Source organism: Hetaerina americana, unplaced genomic scaffold (assembly GCF_022747635.1).
Source record: "Hetaerina americana unplaced genomic scaffold, ioHetAmer1.1.p SCAF_6, whole genome shotgun sequence".
Classification (NCBI taxonomy): domain Eukaryota; kingdom Metazoa; phylum Arthropoda; class Insecta; order Odonata; family Calopterygidae; genus Hetaerina; species Hetaerina americana.
The window spans coordinates 20,176,943-20,196,569 of NW_027287205.1; the positions used below are offsets into that span (position 1 = coordinate 20,176,943).

General features: G+C 34.9%; 1 protein-coding gene across 4 annotated transcripts in view; it reads left to right on the forward strand.

The window, feature by feature from the left end:
• Positions 1 to 16,607, forward strand: part of LOC139695431 (heterogeneous nuclear ribonucleoprotein L-like) — a 207,290-nt gene extending 190,683 nt beyond the window's left edge. The window contains exons 7-15 of one of the 4 annotated variants that reach the window (XM_071594216.1): positions 6,560 to 6,637; positions 9,769 to 9,943; positions 11,021 to 11,050; positions 12,116 to 12,371; positions 13,050 to 13,171; positions 13,321 to 13,471; positions 14,168 to 14,279; positions 14,675 to 14,770; positions 15,689 to 16,607. In XM_071594216.1, coding sequence (XP_071450317.1) covers positions 6,560 to 6,637; positions 9,769 to 9,943; positions 11,021 to 11,050; positions 12,116 to 12,371; positions 13,050 to 13,171; positions 13,321 to 13,471; positions 14,168 to 14,279; positions 14,675 to 14,770; positions 15,689 to 15,846 — 1,178 coding nt within the window. In that variant the 3' untranslated portion in view covers positions 15,847 to 16,607. The remainder of the gene's footprint in view (positions 1 to 6,559; positions 6,638 to 9,768; positions 9,944 to 11,020; positions 11,051 to 12,115; positions 12,372 to 13,049; positions 13,172 to 13,320; positions 13,472 to 14,167; positions 14,280 to 14,674; positions 14,771 to 15,688) is intronic. The other 3 variants (XM_071594217.1, XM_071594218.1, XM_071594219.1) reach the window with 3 other exon arrangements.
• The last annotated feature ends 3,020 nt before the right edge of the window (positions 16,608 to 19,627 follow it).

The window sequence follows — 19,627 nt, forward strand, 5'->3', positions numbered from 1 at the left end:
AAATGGGCACATCCGGCCTTTTTAAAGGGCTGAATGGTTGATGTTCAAACTGCCGCCGCCGACTCATGCCGAATGCAACGTGGATGTTCTCATTCCGCCTTTCGTAGCACCCTCTTTCTTGGGAGCGTCAACTCTGACGCATATCGGGAAATGGAAATGTCTAGCCTCTCTCCACCGTCGATTTCCATGCTCTTCCCGTGCTTCTAACCCCCACCCCCGAATACGTACCACTTCCCCGAACCTCAATCCAGTCTTCTCGTCTTCGCCCGTTTGACCCTTACCGTGCCCTACCCACCTAATCCTTGTGCCTCCCCTCTGGCCCCCCCATCCGCCACCGTGGTGGCACGCACCCCGTACTGCGCCAGCTCTACCCCACTCGCCGCGTCTGCCTGGCTCTTCCCTCCGCCCGCCCTCTCAACCCTTTCCCCGCCGACGCCCTGTCCGCCTGTCGCTATCGACGCCGCCCGTTTGACTGGCGGGCGGGATCCCGGGTCTCCCTCTCCTCCGGCACGTAGGATGCCCCAACCGCCTGGGAGATAACCTCGACACTTCTCGAGCGAGCGCTCCAAGCATTTTTTGATCCGCTGGGTTATTGACACCAATAGAGGAACTCCTCCCCCGGATGATATCTCTCGGTGATAGGGCGCACTTTTTGGGCATGGAAGTATTTCTTTTGGAATTCTTTCCAAACTTACGGGGCGAGGCTCTGCCTTAAGTAATCGCGGAGTTTCCGAGTCCGATGTATTCCAGGCCGTCGATTGTAATGATTTGTTTTTTGCCACGACGTGTGTGTACTATTCGGAGATATCTCGGCGTGGCTTAATAAACGATAAGAAGCTATCCAATTGGAAACTTCCTCGGCTAGGCCGCATTCATGGGCTTGGCGTGTTCCAAGGCCGTTATTACGTATCGGAGGCGGAGCGTCTGATGTGGCGTTGGAACTCGTGGTCTAGCATTGATCCCTCTTTGATCTCGGGCTCTTCCTCTCATGGTCGGGATTTCATCAAATTCGGATCTCTGTCCCATTTCAATTAGCTCATGTACTGCGGCGAAGGGCGTGCAAGAATGCCGTGTCAAGCGTAAATCTACTTTTTGTAATATTTCTTTTAGTCCGTGGAAAAAATATCCCCTGTGGCTTCTTTCATAATCGTGTGATAGGTGCATTTTGAACTTCAAATCGACCACAAAATCGGCCATTATTTATTTGTGATCGGTCAATAAACGTGGCCGAAAGTTCACCGTTTAAAACATCCGGAAGTTATTACAGGTCTTATTGATTATATTTCATGTCAGATGTATTAAAATATGCTGTCGAGCTATTTTCTAGGTATTACATTGTCGTATTCATAGCCATTCCACCCATTGTTAAAAATAGGGAAAGGAGAAAGTTTATAGTATAGTACTCTGACATTAACCGTGGGCGAATTATGTTGTGTAATTTGGGCTTAGTAAAATGAAAATGTTTTGCATTTTTCTGCAATCAAATTTTAATATGCCTAATAATGGCATGGAAACTTGAAAACAATTTCAAACATTTTAGAGTTTCTTTTAACTGACTCCTGATACTCATTACAATGACTTTCAATGATGCTGTTGGATTGGTTTAATTGTTTTGTTTTCATTGAGCTGGCAAAATAAAAATTCAGTTATTCTTCTATCATCTGAAAACATCAGGTACAAAGGCTTTTTGCTTGCCCTGCACTTGAAGTTTTAATGAGTACAAAACGTTTGGTTGTTTTCTGGCTGGTATCAAAATAATGATGTAATTAAAAATAACTTTTTCAAATGTTATTAGCTGTTCACAAGAAAGAAATAGATGCATTTGCATATCTTCATTATTTCATGTAGGTTTTAAAGTTAAATGTACCTTCTGTCTTGCTCTCTTGACATTTTGATGCACGAGTATATTCTTGGTCAAACAAATTAATTGATGCATCATGCAATAGGAATATCAGTTTGCTTGACAGTTGGATTTCCTCCTCCTACTTTTACTCAAAGAAAGGAAATAAAAGTTTTATAAAAACATCCAAATACTTTCTGTATGGATATTAATTAGCATCAATGTAACAGGTTCTTAAACAAGACTTGTTGCTGATTTTCATGTACTTATTTTTTTAGTTCTGACCATGGTTTGGTATCATAACATAGGTGGAAGATTGGTGATGAAATTTATCTTAAATTATAAGCAGTAAAATTACGTGAAGAAATCATTATGATAAATTAAACAATTGTTTTAAAATTGAAACATAATTCATTCTCTGAATAGATATAAATCTGTTCAAAACTCGTCATTGAATACTCCCCATTCTATTTTAGAACCACATTAATTTTATGTGAGCTTGAAAAGACTATTCTTTATAAAAAGCAAAGCACTTGTTGTACAATGGGTTGTCAGTATAGTAAAATATGGATTAAGCATAGTTTTAACTGAAGCATCTTCAGCATTTATTTTCCCGGCTTGCTCTAACATCCCTGTATTTTAGTATGAGCTGTGACCATGTTGCCACTTGCAAATGTGAAGAAATTTCCTTTGCTTGTGCCAGTATTTATGGAGGTTAATTTTGTTTTCGAGAGAGTTCGTCACTGTTGGTTAGTAGCCTGTGCTTACGTAGTACTGCAGTTTTACTCAACTTCTCCTACACTGGAATGTGCTATTGGCAATATGGTGTGCATGCCATGTGCTGAGGATATCTGTGTTAGGTGCATTTGATGATACTCCACCTGAACAGATAATCAGATCAGGGGCTTGGAAATCAAATTCTGTCGTTTGATGAATAAAAGTTGAATAGGTGAACTTTTTTGACAGTTCCTCGCAGAATCACTTGCAGTCGTACCAGGTGCATGTTATGCTTCTTGTGATATGCCGTGGATTTGTGGGATTTTTTTGCCATATTATAGTTACTGTATTTCTCGTTTAATTGAATCCAATTGCTGTAGAAAATGCGGAACAAAAATTATAGAAGTTAGGATATTTTTTTTGATTTTGTGGTAGGAAACTTACTAATATATGTGTCCCTCCCTCTGGGCCAGAAAGGATTGGAGATTTCATATAAGAGTGATATTTTACCTACTGTAGCACCTTAAGTTGCATTACTCATAATAGTGGGAGAAGATGGCTGTAGTTAACAAGTATTTTTGATGTATTTTTTTTAGTCTTTTTTCCTTGAAAATGACTTGCAGGACCTCTTGGATATATGTACTTTATTTTATAGTAGTTCTGTTGGAGGAAGCGCCTTGCAGTGAAATCTCTTATTATTATTATTAACGATTTATTTCATTTATCTTAAATGAGTTGGTTTGATGTACTTCTAAGTTACATTGCAGCTGACCCATCAATGGAAATAAGTGCTACAGCCAGTGATGTTTGCAAATGGGATTAATCTTATTACTGCTTAGCTGTGTAGAAAAACTAACTAGGTGTCTGAATTATTAATATTAAGGAGGGTTCAGATTTTCTGGTTCATCATGAATGATAGAAGAATTGCCTTTCTTCTTAATATTCCCTTGCCATGTTGTGGAATGGATGGAATCAAGTAAAATGGTATAAAGGTAATAATAATTTCAGTACTGGAATCTGGATTGGTTTTTATAACAATTGTTCAAGTCATGTTGTGGATCAAGTTAATATTTGGCATAGTATGAGCAACAAATTACATTGTCTGCTAAAGGTCTTTTTGTGTAATATTAAATATACATGCAATGAATTGCATGGTAAGGGACTACTAATTTTAGTTGCATGATATAATTTATTTTTTCTTATGGCCAGGCTCCTGATTTCCATTATGTTTGCTTTCCAAATCCTCCTGCACTATGTGATTCATTCGCCAGAGATTATTTCATTCCTTGACATTTTTATGTGCTGCTTAATTTGAAAAAAGATATTTGATAAGCTTGTTGTTAATGGTTATGATGCTTTTGCATTGAGTACTTTTGCATGTGCATATTCTCGGCTGAAGTTGATTATCCTCTGCTGCATACGTTAAATATTTTTGCCAGCACAAAGTGGATTGGCTGTTCAAATGCAAGTTGCTAATTCTATTAATTAATTATACTATTTGATTAATTTTTTAATATTTGTAGTGCCTGTGTTGCAGTAGTGTGATTTCAATATCTCAATAAAAGTGTAGCAATGTAGTTTTTTTTAACTTTGTGTGCGAGGCAATGTTTGTGTGGTTGTGGTTAGTCTCAATTAAGCACAGTCAACGTCTCGGAGCTTTTTATTTTTTTAATTCAAATTAGTTGTTATATTGCTAAAACGTTTATTTATTTGATTTATGGGTTTCCTTTTATTATTATGTAATTTTAATCTATAGTTGGACTGCATTATCCTTTTCTAGGAATGAACATGCACTACTTTCTTGTCTCTCCATTAATTCAAAATATTTAAAACTGATATCATCTGCTCTGGTGTACCATATATGTCCATGGTATACAATGTTGTGCCACATGTACTTGAAATATTCAGTATATGAAGTAATCAAAAGTTTCTGGAAATGAATGAAAGACGATGGTTATAAATTCAGAAGTAGAAATTTTATCTAATGCTTATTTTCATGTAAACTTGCATTACAAAATATCCCTTGTGATTTTAATGTGAATAATATTGTCCTAAAGTAGTTGTAAGTAAATTGTTGCTCATTATTGCTCGATGTAGATTGCCTCATTTGAGTGCGGGCGTATTTTATTCGAGATCAAGAATTTTTAACTTGTTTGTTTTTAATTAAGTTAATTGAAATACTGAAGATAATGGAAATTCCCATTTAGGTTTGTCTGCATTTTAGTGAAAAACATCCAAGTCAATATTTGAAAGAAATATTTTTGCAGTGAATGGTTCCATTATTATTTGTCATATGATGAAGTTGTTGCAACTAGTGATGGCTCATTTGTTGTAGATTTTATACGCAGTCAGTTGAGTTTCAGGCTCGATGTATTGTGCATTTTCATCCCTCTTATTTTATATTTTGAATCATTTCATAATGTTAAGCATTGTTTTCTGTTGGAAGTGCTGAGATTGTTCTACTGATTGCAGAATGTGTATCTAAATGTTTTTATATATTGCTGTTTTTAATGTATGTCCATGAGCTTTGATGTTTCTTAGAATGTATTCTCCATGTTTGGATTAACGAGAGATGTTCCTTGTTTGTTTTGGGTCATAATTTTAGAGCCACTTGTATTATTGAAAAAGTATGCTTAATTTTACAAATTCCCTTAATTTCTCATGGCTAAGTACAGTTAAAGATTAGAACCATATTCAGTGCAGTGCAGATTTTTTAATTAAATTTATTAGGCGAATTATATTGGAGAATTTATACAATGTGCTTGAAGGTAACAATTCATGTCCTCTCTCTGCATGATTGTATGATTGAAGTAAACCCCTCATCCTGAAAGTTTGAACCCTAGTTAAATGAAATTCTTCCTTTCTAAAAGAGAAGGAAATTTTAGTGACTAAATATAATTACTAAACACTTCTGATTCATATAAGTTAATATTTTCAGATTGGGAAATATTTTTTAAAGAAAGAAATGGTTATGAATTTTCCTTGGTTAAAATTATCAAGGTGGTATTTTGCAAGCAAATTAAACATCATCATTGGTTATAGCCGTTCACACATGGGTGCAAGTAGTCATAGATGGTTTCTCCCACCTATAAATTTAAAATTGAGTTACCTGTTTGAGTAAGCTATATTTACGTAGACTAATTTTCACTGAAAAGAGGTATTTTGTGTTAGTTGTATAGTGTCTCGGAATTAATCCATAAAATGCACAAACACATATATTATTAGTATTTGTAATATAATTGCAAATTCCAATTTCACCAGAAATAATCAGGTATTTGTGTGAAAAAGTTGCCAATATTCTCCATTCTGTGATGTTAAGAAATGTTAGTACAGTGTTGTAAACATTGTCATTGTCTTTCGTGTAATTGTGTGCTGCTTAAGTGGCAATAATTTTCCCATTTCCATGTGTACTGTATTTATATTTTCTATTGGTTTGGTAATGCCAAATAAGAGTGAACTATTTTATTGAAATGAAATGAGGTAAAGTGATGTATTGGACGTAATGTGATAGTGTGGGTTAGCATTCCTGGCCAAAATTGTACAATCAATATAAATATGTGCTATGATCATCTCCACTCTTATTAGACCATAAAGGAATAAAAGCTAAAGAAACGAGTATGAAATTAGGAAGCTTGTGCCCAAAGCATTAGGAAGCAAAGTGCATTGAAGAGGATGATGTTACGAAGTGGGCAAACAGCTGAGGATGTCGAAATTTCTTATTTTTCATAGCTCTTACATGTTAACTAAATCTTGGAAATACTGAACAAGATTTCCAAGAGACAACGAAGATAAAAACTTCGAACTACTCTGAAAAAATTTGAGAAGGATCAAAATCAGTTGTGTTAATGAGGAATTTAATTAATGCTGATAGGAAGAGTTTGCCAGAATGGCTGTTGCCTAGTGAGATCCAGAATGGAGGAGTCATTATGTGGCTTGGATTCTACGGCTGAAGGCTCATTCAGGGTGCCCCACCTCACAAATGATATGTTCTCCGTGTTGCAGGCAAGCCAGAGTCCATGAGTGGTCGCCCAGCCCCATTGTTGCAAGAGCCACGTTATGGTGCAGGCCCACAGCCCTACAGTAAGTAGTGGACTTCTTCGGCAATGATATTAATGGCATCTGCTTCACCCTTTAAAACCTCGATCCTTAAATTTATTCCTAATACGTTACATGAGAGCTTCATTCATTGTGCATTGCACTTAATGAGGCTAAATTGGACAAGGAAATAATTGGGTTGATCTATCTCTTAAGGCATTATTTTTCCTGTAGTGCAGCATCTTATTTTTATTTGTGCATGTTGTTTCATATAAAGGTGTAAATAATCGTCTAAATTGTGCACATAGTGTATTTATTTGCAATTGATAGTTCTGCATATTGTTGGGTGTATAGTTGAATGAAAGGTTAGGTGACAGTCAATGCATGACAAACACTTAGCAATACATGCCTGACGTTTTACAGCATAGTTGAAATATCCTAAAAAAATACATGCAGTCCTTGATCTAATTCTTCCTCGAGAGACATTGTTTTTGTGGCATTGCCAGTGTATTTCTTGTTCTGTATATTGTGATGTTATGTTGAATTAAGCCCCATTTCACTAGCACAGATAGAATGTTCTATTGGTTTTATCTGTTTGCTGTAATTTTTCCCTAAGATGCTCGATGATATTAGCCTAAGAAGCTACACTTTTTTCATGTTCAGTCTGAGGAAAGGTGTGATTGTATAGGGTAGCAGAGTGGAGGTTCATGTTAAAGCATGTTATTATTATTACAAGGAGTATTTATAGCTATTAAAGTGAAATTCTTGTATATGATGTTTTGTTAGCTCTAATATTGAGAATACTCCAAAATTTGTTACTTTTTTCAAACAATCAAAAATCATAAGGAATGGACAAATTGAAAACCTTTTCTGCTTGCAACCAAGAGAAGTACTTACGCAAACAAATGGTGCATGAAGTTCCCACAGTGACAAGTACATCCTGATTATCTACAAACCAAAGACAAGCCAGTGCAGAGTATTACTTAATGAGTAGTATTCCAAGAGCATTAAAATTTTCATTCTGATTTCAATTTCAAATGGATCTACATAGAGCAGATATATATTTCTCTAGCAGTATTTTTACTCCTAATCAAGGATAGTGAGCACATTTTGCGTAATGGAGTAAAATTAGACTGAAACAACTGAGAGTGACTCTGTTTGATGCAATAAATACACACAGAGGACAAATGGATCCATTGCTGTCTACAGTACTGAATTTTCAAGATGTATTGGCTGATATTTTTGCTTCAGAATGCAACACACATGAAGAAATGAAACGTTGGGGCTTTCCGAAGTCTGCTCTTCAGCTCATCCCTGCAGTATTAACCAATCATGTAAACTTGGTCTGAATTCTACTTCATTATACACTTCAAAGGGAAAATTTTAGTTTCTTTGTTATGAAAAACTTGACTTAGATTTTTCAGATTTCCATACGCCAATGCTTTTATTACTAATCAAAAACTGTTGTCAGTCATTCTTTTAATCATTGTAAGCCTGCAACCTTTTTTGTAGCATAATTAATATTGGTGTTGTGAGAAAAATTTAATTTTTTTGTTGAGTTTCTGTTATGATTGTGTCTGCCTTCAATTTTTATTTTTAAGTTTTTTTGCATTTGCAAATATTTGTATCCTCTTAGTGCCACATAATTGTTTTTACTTCAGCATGTTATTATATCTAATTTTCATTGAGAATGAAAATAATCTTCTGCTGAAATAATTTCTCATTTTTAAAGTAATGAAATAAAAAAAATGAATCTTTATATACTTGAATTAGTGTTCAATACCTTAGCAAACTTCAACTGCATTATGTGGCACTAGGATTGGCATACAGTATCAATAATGGAAATTTTGGTCATAGCTTAGGTTATGGTGAAAATGTGATAATGAATATTATTCTGTAAGCTGTAATATGTGTGTATAAAGTTAATAGGTGAGTAAAGTCATAAGGGGTTTTACTGTGATGCTACAAGAGTTGTATTTGTGAACACCTGGTGTACTACAATTTCTTAGAGCATCTTCAAACTTCTAATTTTTATCTTGCACTTTAGTAAGTATGCATAAATTGTTTCGAAAAAGTTATTCATAGTCAGCCTTCTCAGGGTATTAATTTTCCTTTGTTATTATAAGGTATAATTTGGCCAAACTGTTAATTTTGTTGCTGAAATGATCATGAAAATTAAACTCCCAATCTCTTATAATGTGTGGCCTCTATAATGTGGTATTATTTCTAAATGTTCTAAAATTGCAGCTATGGAATTGTATGATGAAGCCTGGAAAAAGTGCATGAACAGTTTTGTTTAAGTTTGTTGACTACACAATTATTTATTGCATGGTTTGTGTTAGATTTTCCTAATTTTGCTGGCTTAGAGTAAATATTTCTAATTTTATTTATTTTTTAGTCTTGTAGATAGGCCACACTACTTTAATTGTTTGTATATTTTGATGTGTGTTGTGTTTAATGGAATAACTGTTGTGTCTGTAGCAGTGTAAATGAGATACTTACTGCATGTTATTTATGTCATTACTCCTTTGAAGTAAGGGGCTGCATTTTTAAGGAGCTCCAGAACATTTTGATCTAGTGCGTCTGGAGTCATGTATGATATTCTGGGTGAACCTGAATGGGCTAACTGTTGGCAGTTAGAGAAAACAAATGTTTTATCTTGTTTAGAAATGAAATAGTTCTTTTGATAGTGTGGATAAAATATTATATATCCAAAATGACTCTCACGAGTATTAAATAATGCCTGAAATCCTTTGTTCCTCTTCATTGATTTCTAGTTGAAAGTCTGGCTCTCCCAAGAATTAATCAAAATTATTGAATTCACTTTTGGACTGTAAAATGTTTGTAGGAATCTTCATCATTGTGTAAGGAGTACATTAAATAAAAATCATTGATGGCATATAGATTGCTTTCTCTTAGCCTTTGAAGCAGCGAGCCTTTTCAACAATTTCTTAAAATTGCAATCTGCGAAAGGGTCGATTACTGAAAAGGGACATAATTCTACCTTAGTTAAATCTTCACTGCTAAGAGGACCAATTATGAATTAACTGAAATGCTGTCAGACTTCCCTTTCTATGGTTGATTATCTGGTGTTTTTTTTAACACTTTTCAAGTTTTACAGCGAACTACGATTTGCTTGGGATTTTTATTAAAGAAATTCCTATTTTTTCATTTAGGAAGCGAGGGTGGTTTGAGAGGTGGAGGTGGTGGACAGGCACTCCCTCCTCAACTGGCCTATGCCCCTGGCCCAGATCGTTACGAGGATGGGGGTGGTTATGGGCATCAGGGTCGACCAGGGGGTGGTGCCCCAGCATATGCTGACCACTATCCATCAGATAGATATGTTGACAGGTAAGAAAAACTGATTAGAGCTCACATCCTCTTATTTTCCATCTTTGAATTAAAAGCTGCAGCAAACACTCCCAGCTCCTTTAATCCGTGGCTGCACCTTCTTTACAGCTTGCTTTCTAATTTAAGTGGTCAGTTTCCAAATGTTTATGTTATGTGCGAAGCAATATATTCAAGTCCTACAGGCAAAGAAATTAGTGTAATAAAGTGTTTGGAAGGAGACATTTATTAATTACATAAAACATGGTTAAACACATTATTTTGTTCTTATTTGTGTTCAAAGAAAATATATGCGACAATATTTTTCATGGTGATACTCTCTAGAAAGTTTGAGCCACGTTTAAAATTCAATTAAACTGGTTTTTTTTTGTGACACCTCAAGGTAGAAGAAAATATTTGGAAGCTGGTACTTCAGGTGAATGTTATGCCACCAAATTCTTAGTGCCTATCCTTAAATTTTAGCCATAGTTAGGCATATCGGTTTGCCTGATTAGTTTTTGCATCCCCTTCTTAAATTAAATTTTTGCAAATATTTGTTGATTTTCATTGCAAATCACTCTCTCTTTGTTTATGAATTAGGAATTGTGTACCTATTACGTCCAATATTTAAAATTTTGCTTATTTACCTGTTCATATGTAGCTATTTACTATTGCAAAAACTCCATTACAGGCTTTTACCATATAAATATTTTTTTAAATGCTTATTGAATACCTACTGCTTGTATTATCTTAACTGGATAACACATTCTTCCACATAACCAAAAAGAGGCTCAGACCTTAAAATCCTTGGTTAAAATTTTATCAGATTTTTGATCAAAATTATTTATTTTAATGGTAGGCATTTTAAAGTTTCCACATGACCTAGTGTGGTCATAATGTTCTTCCTATTGCCTAAGCCTAGGCATGCCAAATTGTTTTCATCAGCTTTATATTTTTTGAAATAGTGTTTGTAACATCAATTGCTATTGTTATAGTGTAATTTTACAGCTTACTTAGTGGAAGGATTTTATTTTGTATGCTGTTTTTTGTAAAACTTTGTTTCAATTAGTCTTACAAGCTTTTGATCTTTACCTTCTGCAGGTGTGATATAGACATCGGTTCTGGCATGAGGTAAGTGTGCTTCATTTTATTATTTACCTGTAAATTATTTCTTCTGCTTTTTTAAATGGTCCTGTTACTAATATTAATAGCTTTTGGAGCAGGTTTATATAACGTTTAGGTTTATAGGCTGTTTCCATCTGCCTCTTTGCCAAATCTGGTGTATAAACTTATAGGTATTGCAGTAGATTTTAATGGTGTAAGATGTTGTATTAGATTTGATTCAGAATATAACTTTCTTAGTAAGTTCTGTGAACCAATGTGCCAGAATCAATTATGTTATTATTGATAAGCAGGAAATTAGTCAATATTAAATGATGGAATTATATAAATAATAATATTTTATGATTTTGCATTGGACTCAAAGTGGAAATTCATTGGGGTTTTTAAGGTAAAAAAAAATCAAGGGATTTTAAAGCATTGAACTGTTATGATTTAGAATGTAGATAATCTACCATTGTCTTGCTAAACATTTTACTGCTCTTATATGGTCCATGTAAGAGCTAGAAAAATTTCATTTCATGAAATTTTTCTTGCTCTTGCATTTGCTACATTTGAGGAATCCTTTGTGGAAGTTAACATAATCAATACCATTTGAATTTCACTGTTTTCATCATTCCAATAAACACATCAAATAATGATACATATTTTACTCAGGATACCTGCCAACTTTAAAAATATATTATGGGCTACCATAGAGAAAGGAAAGCAATTTTAAGAATATCTTTCATGTTTCATTGGTTCATATTTATTTATTTGCCTCAAATTAACAATTCATGAAGTTCTTATATAATCATATGCACACTCGGAAATCCAGAAACCTGTATAATTCCACACTGTGACAATTATCCTTTAGCATAATAATACTAATTTAGGGATTCCAAGTTCTGCTGTCACTTGTCTTGGAATTGCAACTTGGATAATTATTACTAAACCAGTAAATATAATACTTTTGGGGTTTCAATAAATACGTCATGCTTCTTATTATAGTGATGGATAAATTTTCTGGTCATTATTGTAGTCTGTTGTGCTGTTTTTTTGCTCTTTTAAGGACATTGATTTCTTGGGACATTTCAGATATGGGAGTGTGAAGGGAGAGTATGTGCGTCAGCCCCTTCGTCCTTCCCCGCCCCGCCCTGGCTATGCCCCAGGAGGTGGGGGCGGTGGGGGGCTCTCTGGTGGCGGTGGTGTGGTGGGTGTAGTAGGCGGGGGTGGCCCATCAAACAATTTGCCACAGCAGGGCTCGGTCATGATGGTGTATGGCCTCAACCTGGAAAAGGTTAACCCCGAGAAGTTGTTCAACGTGTTCTGCTTGTATGGGAACGTAGTCAGGGTAAGTTAGTTCATTTATTTCTGGCTGTGCATGTTTTTCTGAATAAGCCTGGGTGTAATTTTTTTATCAGTTGGTTTCTAACAACTTATTCTGACAACAACAACTATTAATGTCAATATAAGATATAAAAGTGAACCCACCTATATTTTGGGAGCATTGTTCTCAATTGGTGTTTCTAGCATTTAGTCACAGAATTTTCAGCAAATAGCATTGGTTTGCTTTTTTTCTATGCCAATTGGCCAAATGCTTCTTTGAAGGTTGGGGTAGCATGTTAACTCACATTTTTCCACAATGTGGAAATAGGTAAGGTTTTTTGTTATTTATTGGGTTTATTAATTTAAGAATATTAAGTTTGGGCTCACTTCCTTATGTGCATAATGCAGGTGTAATTGAATGACAGCTATTTTTGCAATACTTTTTCAAACTTGAGCTGAGATGGCATTGTTAAAAATCCCTCAGTCACACATTTCTCATTGGCTTCCTTTAAAAGATCACCGTGAAATTTCTGTGGGATGAAATAAAAAGTAATTTTCATTATTATATACATAAGTTGACGTTCTCTCAATGAATACGTGAGTTAAATAATCTAGTTTTCTCTCTGGAATTGTTTTTTATTTTTAAGTTTTGAATTGTATTGTTATTTATTTGAATACCTTTTGTGTTTTAAATTAATTTCAGATCAAATTTCTCAAGACAAAGGAGGGCTGTGCTATGATTCAGATGGGAGACAGCCTGGCGGTAGAGAGGGCCGTCCAAAATCTGAACAACATCTCATTTTTTGACTGCAAGTTGCAGCTTGGGTAATGATCTTACTGAATATAATTTTACATTGGCCTTGGGCAGTTAAAATCTGCATTCATTCAATGATATATATTACTAAATAGGACGGAAACTTTCCTGTAAATAAACTTTAATTATATTACTTATACTGTTTTAACTTTCTTCACAGTTATTCCAAACAAGCATTCCTGAGTGACGTACAGCACCCATACCCTCTTCCTGATGGATCCCCGTCATTCAAGGACTTTATGGGTAACAAAAACAACAGATTCATAAATCCAGCCATGGCCAGCAAGAATAGGATACAGCCTCCATCCAAAGTAAGTCATATGCATTAAAATTTATTCATAGCCATTTATTTAGTGTAGCTGATCTACCTATATGTCCTAGTTATGGGGTCTGGGTCTATTTCTCAATTTAAGAAAATATTGAAATTCTAGTTCTTTAAATGGTATCTAAACAAAACAATTCCTTTAGAGTAAGAAACGCTTTAAAAAAAATTTACACTCTGCTTATTTGTTCATCATAGTCACCAGTCAACAAAGTAAGTTCTATTTGTAATTTACCTTCAGTGTATTGATTGCTAGGTGGTTATTTAATGAGATTGTTTATTTCCCTTTCAAAGGAAAGTGATGTGACACACTTGGAAACTCTCTTTTCATTTTTTGAAGGTTCAAATGAAAAGTTCATTCTGCTGCATGTTGCTCAAAAGGAATTTTATTTTTTTAATATACCAAAACATATTAGTTTGTAAACCAGTTTCGAGGAAAGGAGGAGAAAATAATAAGGCACTTATGGCTAAATGCAAATGATTCTTGATATTGCGTTTTTAAATTAAAACCCTGGTTTTTTTTATTCATGTAAATATTAAATTTCACTTGCTGCAGGCCAGGTTTTGGGGGCTGGAAGTGAATTGACTATCTTTTCTAGTGTTGGCAAGTAATACCATTAGCAATTTTTTTCATGCGCTTATTGGATTTGAGATTCATTTGTGGATCCATTGTTTTTCTCTTCAGATTCTTCACTTTTTCAACACGCCTCCGAATCTAACAGAGGAGAGACTAAAGGAAGTGTTCGATGATCTTGGTGTATCTCCCCCTAAGACAATTAAGCTGTTTCCATCCAAAAGTGAGTATTGAATAATTTTTTCCCTCAAATTGTGCCAACACCATTCTAAATACCTGGATATGAATTGGTTTATGAGTATTTGTACATCATATAGGAACAGTGCCCTGCTATTCAAGTCTCATATTGACTTTGTGTTTTCAATCTTTATATTCAAAATATTAAGGTTGTTGAAACATGTAAATGAATACCTAAGAGAAATAATAATATAAATAATAAATAAGTTGATCTTTTTAATGTTCTCTATGGTAATGAGTATTGTTAATGTTGACAATTTGTTAATTTTAATTTACATGTTATATAATGTTAGATAGTAGTTAATGTTGACAAGTGTTATGAAATTATCATTGCCATCAGGAAAGAGACAAGTGCTCTATAAATATATTTTTCCATTTCAGCTGAAAGGAGTTCTTCTGGTTTGATGGAGTTTGATAATATAAGTCAATCATTGGAAGCTCTTATGATTTGCAATCATGCACCGATACAAAACCCCAGTAAGTTGATGGTTTAACTTGTGATTGTCTGTCTTAAAATCTTCTTAAGTAAATCGTGTAGTGGTGTCTATGTTGCAAAAATTTCCTTGCAAACTCTCTTACCGTTGTGCATTATAGAGCATTCATTAATATTCATGTTGTATAAATCTGCACAACTGGTACCAAATAATAAGGGGAGGTTATTTTAATTTATTTTTCAAAAAATAATCATTCATGGACACTTTCCTCTGTAAGAGTGACATTGATAAATGTTATTATCATTGTTGTAAAAGTTGCCAGATATTTCTAGTTCAGATGCCATTTTGAATTTATTCCCTTACTCATTTTATGGGGCATAAGAGAATTACGGACCATATTATTTTTTAATTAAATACACTTCAGATTTAATTTCATTCAGTACCGTAAGCTGCAGCCTAATAGAGCTGAATATGCGTGCAATAATGTCATACTTGAAACTCCCATTGAGTCGCTATTCAATTTTTTTAAATTTTAATTAATTTTATCGTAAAATAATATAAAATAGAATTTTTGATAACTCAATGTAATATTGATTAGTATTTATTGGTTAAAATAATTGTAGATGATAGTTGTGGGAGCTTCCCCTTAGCAAAATACCTGATGGGGGATTTTCAGTGGAGATGAAAACTAAATGAATAAATGCATTTTCTAATTATTGGTAATTTTAAAAAAGCAAGTTTTTTCCTATCTACTATCAATTGAACAACTCATTTGAGTAGTTAGTCTCATAGTCATTTGATATCTGGTCGCTTCCTTTTCTTGGGTTTAGGGACTTAGTATGGGTTACTCTATGTTTCTTGAAATATTTCTTTTGGTTAACATTTGTTCTGTAACTCAGGCCTTTGCACTATCTATGCAAAACATTTTTAAATTCCTCTCTGCTTACATTCCCATTATTAGTACCTGCGCATCATTTTTCCCCAGATGGCAAGTTCCCGTACATAATGAAGCTGTGCTTCTCATCATCCCGGCAAATCCCCAACTCGCTGCAGATGCAGAAGATGCACCACCACAAGGATGATGAAGAGGACAATGTCAATGACGAGGCACAGGATTAGGGTGTGCGTTGCGTGTCCCTCAGAGGGCTGTGGGCTAGGGAGGGGTGGGTGTGCGGCAGAGGATGGGAAAAGGAGGGGGGTGTTGGTGCCGAGAGGGAGGAGCTGGTGGGTTGGCTGGTGAAATCAAGATGGCAGCGGCACGGCAGGCTCTGTGGAGTGATGATGGAAGTGACAGCAGTGTGCCGTGGGGTTCATCAGGCTCTGTCGATTCATCTTGTGATTCAGTCTTGGCATCTCAGGGGAGGGGGTTGGCAGATGTGGGTGGGGCAGATGTTACGCAGGGCCCATTCCCCAGGGGTCCATCGGCCCTCTTCCCCCCAAGCCATCTGCCTATTTCTCTCTCACTCTTTTTCTCTCTCTCTTTCTCTCTCTCTCTCTCTCACTCTGCGTGCTCTGCGAGCGATGGGCCTTGCCAGGTTGGTGGGAACGGATGGCGATTGCTTTGGGGCACAGCAGGTGGACAAGCGACCCAAGCCCTCACGAAGGAGGGAGCCGCCTTGTGTGTGTTGTCATCTCATGTGGTTCGCAGTCTTTCTAGAATTCCAAAATTTTGATTGCCAATTGAATTTTGTCAATAGTAATAATTAATGATAATTATTGTAATGGCAAGGAGAGTGTGTTATAAGTCACCTGGGAGAGGTCTCCTTTCAACTCAGGTAAACTAAACGAAACAAAAATTATACCATGTCAATATCTTGGAGGGAGTGTGGTCAGCAGGGGGGGAGCAGGAATACATGCAGTGAGATGGACAGAGAGAGGGAGGGGGGTAGGGATGGGTGGGGAGAGAGAAGGGGGTTTTGGGGTTGAGGGGGGGAGGGTATTCTGGAGGCAATCCGGGGCTCTCTCGGGTTGTGCTGTTGAGTAGCTAAAGCAGAATATGATTACTTGTAGTAAGTACATGAGATGACCTGAACATATCAAATAGTGCTTAAATGAAAGAAAAAAGAAACATAATATGGAAAAATTACTACTTTCAAGTATCATTCCCAGTGTCTTGTGTGGATATGTATTTCCCCAGTTTTCAAATCTCAAGGTTAGTTGAATTTGTTTTATGAATAAGGGAATATCATATTTAAACTCATTTGACTCTTTGAGTTGTGAAAACATTGCAGTGTTGACTCATGTCCACCGAAGCTGGTGTAATCTTCGTTGTGATATGATGAGTTTTTTGTGAACAATTGTACATTCTCTCTCAGGGGAGAGTTTAAACTTTTTGAAAGACAAAGTAAATAATAAGGTATTCTTTTCTGATATTGTATTTTAAGTTCCCTTTCTTTGCTTCCATTTTTTTTGTTATTTACTTAACAACAGTGAAGTTATTGTACTTGATGTCATTAGCTAGTAGGTTGGCCATTACTTTTTCCATTAAATAGGTTAGTGAAATTAAGAGTACACACTAGTTTTAATGTGTCTTTTTAGTGTGTTAACAGCTATTATGAAATATTTTTGCTTTTAATTTTTAAAAATGCATGCTGCCCATTTTTTTAACATGTAGGGCCGTAAGTAAGTGACTGAAATATCATTTCAATAAAATTTTATTTGTCCAGAGGACTTTTTTTTTCTTTTGGTGCACGTGTTCTACATGCGTTTGTTTTAGTTCCACCCAAGTTATCTCTTGTAACCAAGAAATGAATAAATTTTGCATTCAGTGCATGTAGGTGGGTTTGTAATTTGACCCACATGATTTACTTTAGTGAGTTATCTAGAGGAGTTGAGTGTGTGGCTCATTTGGTCATGCTGCAAAATTTCTGGGTAGTTGAAGAAAAAAATTTGAATGATACCAATGGTTCTTTGCTTCCATGCATAATGCTTGTTCATGTTTTCTGAGTGATTCTTCTGTAAAAGCTATTTTTTTTTCCTATGGTTATTGAATGAAATTGCAGTTGGCCTGAGCATGGACCATAATTATGGCCCATGCTGTGAAAAATTATGGTTCAAAAGACTTTTTGAAAAAATTGTGAATTTTGAATGTGTTTAACCATATTTTGATAAGCTTTATCATAAAATTATTAAATTTAAGAAAATTAAAGGTTAGCGTTGATATGGCCAGCATTATAGAGTTAACATAAAAATGCAATCGTTTCACATCTTTTTTATATATCACTGTGGTTGCTATGCAATGTTAAATATGCTTGGAGGTGTCTTAATTGGCTAATCCACCCATTTCTCTTACATAATTCACTCAAATGTGATATTTTGGCAATCATACAAGTGTTTTCTATTTAACTCTTCTCTTTGGTGTAAATTTAGCGGTTTAATTGTCCGATATATTTAAATAGGTTTAAGACTTAAAAAAAGAAACATGCTACAGATTCCAGTCTACATAAACACATTGTCAAAGATTGGAACAAGTTGCCTGTCATGTGACTGCATAGAAGCAGAAACTTACTTAACAGTAGTATACATGTACAACTTAAAACATTAAAGATTTAGTTAACATTTGACAACCTGTCTACATTCTTTAGCTACACTTCATCACCAATACCACTTATAATCACTCCTTTAAAAAAAACCAACCATTCTGTATCATTTGGGACATTTTATACCTGAGAAACAATTTGCAGTGCTATCAACATTTTATATGGTGGCTTACATCATGTGACACACATGAGAAATATTTTTTCTTTCTGTGTTGGCTAGCAGGTAGAGGCTTTTTGATTGATTCATATTCATGCTGGTGACAAAGAGGTAAAAAAAACTTATCATGATGTTTATGCCAAAATATATATATATATATATATATATATATATATATATATATATATATATATATATATATATATATATATATATATATATATATATATTTTTTTTAAATTTTGCCATATGTAGCTGGTTCATCACCTTTCATTAAACATTTTTTAAATATTTATTTTGAGAAAAATATTTTCGTCACGAATTAAGTAAATAGGAAAGGTGTAATTTTTCATTGTATGTGATAGTCTGGCAGTAGAGTGCATTACCAACAGTAGTGACCTCTCCAGTTTCATGTTTCACAACATTAAACACAACATGGTCGGCCATCCCATTACAGCCTCTAGTGATATATGCATTAGATAAGCTGGGGTTGCTTCAGAAACTTACATCTCGTGCATTTCATATTTCTGGCATAACTTCTGCATGCCTTCTTTTTTAAAAACTATTTGTGGTATCCTTTCTGATGTAAAATAATGTTGCATTTTGGATCATCATGTGATGCTGCTAATGCTGTATGTGAAAATGTATTATTTGGAGCATGGAAATTGTTCTAGGTAGGTGTGAGTCTGTAATACAAATGAGGGGAATGAACAGGTTTATATGAGTATTTGAATGAGGTTCTTGTTCTCTGTCTGAAAGGGTTTTCAAGTCTTTTGAATTATCATTTTCGCAAGTGGATCTTATTGGGAGCAGTGTATGGAAATGCTTTATATAATATGTATAGAGTGAGTGAGAAACATTGGTATCAAGTAGCAGTGTTGAGGGTCATATGGTTATATGCAGGCACGTAGCTAGAATTTTAGTCGGGGACAACCAATTCTAAAGGTTGAGATGTGTATGTGATGCAAGATGAAAGTTATTGCTGTACCTGCTCATTTGGGGAAATATTAATTGAGGGAGTTGGATATTACCAGTAGAAAAGAGCAAGGATCTTTAACTACTATGGGTTTTGTTAGGGGTTTATTAAACAGTCAATTCATTTGCTTGTAAATGTGTCTAAATGTAAATATGGCTCAATAGTCAGGTGGGGTGACACAATATCAAGCATTTTTAAAATTTATATTTAAAGTTGTTTTCGAATTGA